At 35.2% G+C, this 6,000-nt stretch overlaps 1 protein-coding gene across 3 annotated transcripts in view; it reads right to left on the bottom strand.

Moving 5' to 3' along the window:
* Window positions 1-974: 974 nt before the first annotated feature.
* synpo2b (synaptopodin 2b) overlaps window positions 975-6,000 on the bottom strand; it is a 27,267-nt gene continuing 22,241 nt past the window's right edge. For all 3 annotated transcript variants that reach the window (XM_082536791.1, XM_082536792.1, XM_082536790.1), the window contains one exon: window positions 975-2,134. In XM_082536791.1, coding sequence (XP_082392917.1) covers window positions 1,625-2,134 — 510 coding nt within the window. In that variant the 3' untranslated portion in view covers window positions 975-1,624. The remainder of the gene's footprint in view (window positions 2,135-6,000) is intronic.

Below are 6,000 nucleotides of genomic sequence, written 5' to 3'. Positions count from 1 at the left end.
CACCATGGGGCAAGGATCGCTATCATAGAGAGAGGGGGGAGGATGGACAGCACACACACCCACTCAGTGAGATTTTGTTTGGTGCCTCTCCTGTCTCTCGACGCCTTATATTCGACATGTCTCTGTGGGCTGACATAACCTCTGAGGTACCATGCCTTCATGTTAGGGAAGCTGTTAATGTTGCGTGCGCACTTCTGTCTCCAAACTGAGTTGTGTTACTATTGTTATGTGTAATTACTGACTCTGGATAATGATAAACAGATAAGAGAGGGGTGTTAAAGGGGTGATGGAGTATTGCCAAGAAGGGTTTTATATCAAAGTCATTATCCTCGCAGTTGAAGCTGTTGCAGTGCTGAAGATATTCTGACCGTTAAATCTTTTTCAAAGTCTGTGAAGTTTAAAATAGGAATAAGGCTGAAACCCTGTCAACTCAGTATTTTAACCCTTTAAAGCCTGAACCATGAAATAATTGCCAGAAAATTCTAATCTAAAAATGGAGCGTTTATTGAACCATCTGACAAAATTGTTAAAAAAATTAATTACATTTTATTTTCTATATATAAATTTGCATCATATTTGCTACATCCGCCATTAAAAAAAAAGCTTAAAAATGTATCCTGCAATTTATACCATTTTTTCAGGGGGAAAACCGGCATCAGCTGCATGTGATATTATCCTATAATCTGAATTTAAAAAGGCAAAACAGAGAAATGAAAAAGACTATATCTACTCTTCAAGAGTCAAATTTTACAATAAAAGATTGATATCAGGAACTTCTGAGAAACAAATTAAATTCAAATAACAACACTAAAAGTGTGTTTTAATCTGTTTTATTTCTTGTGTTTCAAAAGTGAAAACAGTGATATTGTACACGGTAAGAGCCCAACTTTAAATTTGCACGCGTCACGTGGAAACTCTGGCACTCAAGGACAGCATCTGCTTCTGTTAACACTTAAACACCACACAGTGTCTGATCAAAGGTGGGAAACTTTGCATTTATTCATGCAGGATTCATTCCTATTAAAAGATCAACAAAATAAAAGCAAATAAGCCAACACACAGTTTGTCACTTTAAATAACACTTTCCTTAAGGCACACACACTGATTGTAAGCTTACAACTTTTCTGGCAATGCATTGCAAAAGATAAAATAGGAACCATATGATGTCTGAAAAACACAAAAGTCAATAAAGTGAATGAGATTATTGGAAATGGTTACTTGTGTAATCGCCACTGCATTACTACTGAGAAAAAATCTGATTATTATAGGATGAGTGATATAATACTGTTTGGATGACACTCTGGTGGCACAATAGCAACATTTCCCATGAAAGCTGAGCTCATATCTCACACAATCGTCACAGTATGTTCTTGCTTTAAACCAAATTATTTTTTCATGCAATCAACATAATTATCCATCCCGTCATAAATGCAAAACCAACATAACAAATGGCTTAAACTGTGCCAAAGCCTTACCCTCATTTTTCGACATACAGTACTCCATCTCCTAGTGACAAATAACAATTCTCTGCATTTCATGTTTTCTATACTCTGAAGGAAAATCTGTGCCTTACAATGTTAATATCATTTATTATTTCTCTTTCTCTGATGTCTGACTTCATCTATTAACTTCGCTGAAATGCACTGTACACAGGAGAGCACTTTGTTGGACTGAAGCCTTGTGCCATTTGCCCAATACTGGCCCTAAGAGGCTGGGCAGGTCTGAAGGGAGGCCCATAGAAGGCTGGTTTCTCAGGTGAGAATGTCCTGCTCTTGGTAAGAATGTGAAAAGCTGGGGCCTCATGATGATAATGACTCTTACTGACAGGTGCAGGATCAAGAGATACCCTGCGTTTCCATTCTTCTGGAGGCTCTGGCAGAGATCCCCGGTGCTTTGCAGCTTTGGCATTAGTAGCTGCAGATGAGGGGAGAAACAAAAAGGCTTCATCCACAGAGCCAATAGGGCTTCTTGATGCTGCCTCCCATGGTGTAAGTGGTTTGTGGACTTTTTCTTGGAATGATGTTTGCCTCTGTATTGGCAGTACCCCGGGTGTGCTCACTGGTGACAGATGTCCAGGAGAAGGCATTGAACTCAGTCTCTGAGGCAGGCTCAGCGAACGACTTCTACCAAATCCCTAAAAGAAAAGCACAAACTTGTTGGCTGGAGTGACAGCAGCATTGCAGACTCTGCTGCCACCATCTGGCTTCTCTGAAACCTGGAGAGCTAATGCTTTTGAAGTGTATTCATATTTTAAGTGTAATAAAATGTGTGTTACTCTTCTCTAAAATAAAAAAAGACTTACTGAATAAAGATTATCCTTGAATTGTCCTATGACAAAACATTACCATTATGTGAATGTTTGAGCCCTAAGAGTGTCAGGTATTGAAACTATTAGTTTCGATGCTAGGGGTGGGAATACTATCAAATGCCTCAAATAAAGAACAGCATGTAGGATTGAGTTGCACCAGTTACCCTGGTATAAAAGTCTAAATAAGGACTTAGACCTCTGATATTTCTTAAGTCATTACCTTTGCTCGAAATTAGGAACCCTGTTTTTGTGATTGACTTGAGTTGACCTATAATGCTGTCTTTCTTGTCAAGCATTGTTGTATATTTGATATTGTTGTGGCTTCACTCTAGCTGTTCTGTTCTGAGTCTTTTTAAACTTTTTATTTCTTGCATCTGTCCTTGCTTAGAAAAGTGTTTTAACAGCCCACGAGAGCACTTTGTACTTCGTGGGTGATGCCTCAACAGAAATGGTTTACTCAATATTGCCTGCAGAAGCTAAAGAAACCAATGCATGTATTTGATGTTGCACACCTGTGGTAAGTGTAGCTATAATTGCTCTGCTGGTATACTTGTGTCTCTGCACACAGAAGAAGGAATACATTGATGCATTTGAAATCTTGTTCATGTTTATGTCTTTAGCTCTGTGAAATAAATTAACGTAAGGATACTTTATTACTTTACCAAATCCATCTTGACTGTCTGTTCTTTGATAGTTTTTTTATGTCATTTTTTGGTCATTTTATTACATTTTCCTTTTTACACTTCCACAGAGCAAGGGCAGAAGTAGTGTTAATGTTTTGAGGTCCCCCCCGTTTTTCCGTCTTTTTTTGATTGATTAAATATGCCTTATATTGTCTTTTAAAAAGTGCAGATTCCACATTACAAAGCAATTTCAGATTTGTAGAATATTTTGAGGTTTTATTTGTTTTTTCTATGAATCCTGTTAAAATGTTTTAGTGAAAACAAATGGACATGGTTAATATCAATATTAGTAGCAAATGGACAATTTCACTTGTGTAAAAGTCATATATATCTGAATTTTAGGAATTATTCAGACTAAATGAAGAAGATTTCCGAACTTACCTGCTGCTGGTTCAAGCACCTTGAAACAAGTACAGTGTTAATGCCATTGAAAAGACAGGGGAAAAAACTTGGAACTACTGGAACTATTTCCTCTGCCTCTAGAATTTGCATAAGAATTACAATTTTTTTAAATTACTTATTTTATTTTTTTTATTATTTTTTTTAGTTTGAACAAGTATTTATGTTATGGGTCTATTTCTAAAGGCACTCTAATAGGGTTTTTAATGCAATAAAAACAAACAAAACATTTAGCTACACGTAAGTATGTCAAAATTTTAATTTAATAACTTTTCTGGAAAAAAACCAACAACTTGAAACTGAGAAAATAACTTGAAATTTTAAGTTATAAAATCAAAATTTTGAGATGATAACCTGTAATTGGGACTATAAATGTTTTTTTGAAAAAAAAAGTAAAACTATTTTGTTTTTGCTTTTTTCAGTGGCAGAAACAAGCTTCTATATAGCTCTCATCAGATTAAAGGTAGACAGAGTCATGCTGTAAACTGTGTGACTGGATAACTCTCTAACTCTCTTTTTCATTGTCACAAACTCCTGAAGTCAACTGAATGTAGCATTTTTCATATTGCCTGTAATCTGCATACTATAGTATTTAGCAAGTTTGTGAGCTTATCCAAATACACTTTCCCTCTCACACACACAGGACAAGGAAAAAGACAATTCTTAAGAGAAAGAAATGTAAACTTAAATGTGCAATTTTACATGTGACCTGTAGAGGTCCACAGAATTGGGATGAGCTTGGAAGCACTTTAAAACATCAATATTTTTCAGTATTTAAAAGAACAGCTGCTACTAAAATATGTTTGATTTTGAACCCTGTATAGCAAAGATCTTTCAAAATCTGCAATAGCACTATATTTTAAGTTCATACTTTAATAAACTACTTACTTTATATACTTTAATACTATTATCATGTGCTAACACTATTATCACTGCCTACGTGTGTTAGATTAGTGTTATTAATATGACGATATTTGAATTAATAAGACATTGTATGTTAGAAGGTTGTGTTTGTTTTTCATGATCTTTTATTTATCCAGGTAAAAGTCTCATTGAGATTAAAATCTCTTTTCCAAGTGAGACTTGGCCAAGAGGACAAATGTATATAATTGAATGAATAGTGGAATTGTAAAAATGCCTCTTTGCTGTATACAGATAATATATTATTTATCATGACGGAAGCTAATGACTTGCTGTCCATGAATGTTTAGAATAGCAAAATCAAATTCTGCTTTTGGGGGGGCTGAGATTATAGTTCCAGACTTTCAACATTCAGAGATTAAGATCGAAAAGCTGTAACACACAAATACAGTTAAGTTTGAAAGATTAGGTCGTAATTGCTAAAAGTGCAACAAGATTGAGCCACTTATGTGCAAAAGTGTGAGGCAGTGAGAAAGACAAAGGAGAAAGGAAATAGGGAAATTGTTCACAACACACATATGAAGTACACAAGTAGGAGGAAAGAGAAATTTAATAGCATGATAGTGCCGAGTACAAGAAGTGCAAACACTGACATGTCAGAAAGATGAGGGGATAAAGATTTGCAGTAGATGTTTTCGTGAAACCGTAGCAGAACATTCAAATTTCTATGATATTTTGCTCATTTTTTCCATCAAGGATGAGGATATAGAATTTCTGATGAAATTTCTGACAGTTGAATAACTGGCCATGTTGAAAAATACCCACATAAAAAACATTTTTAGAATATTTTAGTCATCAGGTCACAACCAAAATGAATGCTTTTTGCTGCTCTAATGCCATCAAAGTCTGGAATGAGGCTGAAGCAAATGCAAATTGTTTCCCCAAACATGAGTATTATAAGTATAAGTTGTAAAAATCAGTTATCATTAACTTGAATAAAAGATTAAACAATCTAATTTGATAGGGGTAAATATCTATCTATCTCTCTATCTATCTATCTATCTATCTATCTATATATATATATATATATATATATATATAGCGAGAGAGAGAGAGAGAGAGAGAGAGAGAGAGAGAGAGAGAGAGAGAGAGAGAGAGAGAGAGAGTGAGAGAGAGAGAGAGAGAGAATAAACATTATGTGTTTGTTTTGTATTGTCTGGGGTTTCATGGGTTCCTATCTCAGCATGCAAATTTGCAGGTGATCTATTTTCTTAAAAAAACCAAAAAAACCCAAAATAAGATATTGTAGCAGAACAGGACTCTCTGCACACATTATTGCACATCACAAGAATCTACATTATTTTGTTTTGCTTTTCCCTTTTTCTCCAATTGTCAGGGACATTATGTTATGTGCTAATGTGTTTATTTGTTGTACTTTATGTTGAATTTATCTGTCACAGATTTAAAAGAGCTTAACTGTACCTTAAGTTGTTTCCTTACATTGCCAGCTAAACAGATCTCTATAGCTGCAAATTATTCCAGTTGAGGCCTACGTTTAGTGCAAAGGACTCTATATTTCCACCTGTTAAGACACATTAGAGGCTGCCAAGTTGCAGATAACTATGTAATTACTGTCTCAGTGTTGACTATACCAAAACAAGACCATATACAGTACAAGAATTAATGTAGCATGGCTACAGGTTTCCAGTGTTTGCTTGTCACCACTGGCTTCTTAGCAGAAAACTTTGG

This window comes from Aulonocara stuartgranti (genome assembly GCF_965226115.1).
Source record: "Aulonocara stuartgranti genome assembly, chromosome: 6".
In the NCBI taxonomy this organism is placed as follows: Eukaryota; Metazoa; Chordata; class Actinopteri; order Cichliformes; family Cichlidae; genus Aulonocara; species Aulonocara stuartgranti.
The sequence above is the reverse complement of the archived record's forward strand: the minus strand, read 5'-3'. Positions and strand labels throughout refer to the sequence as shown.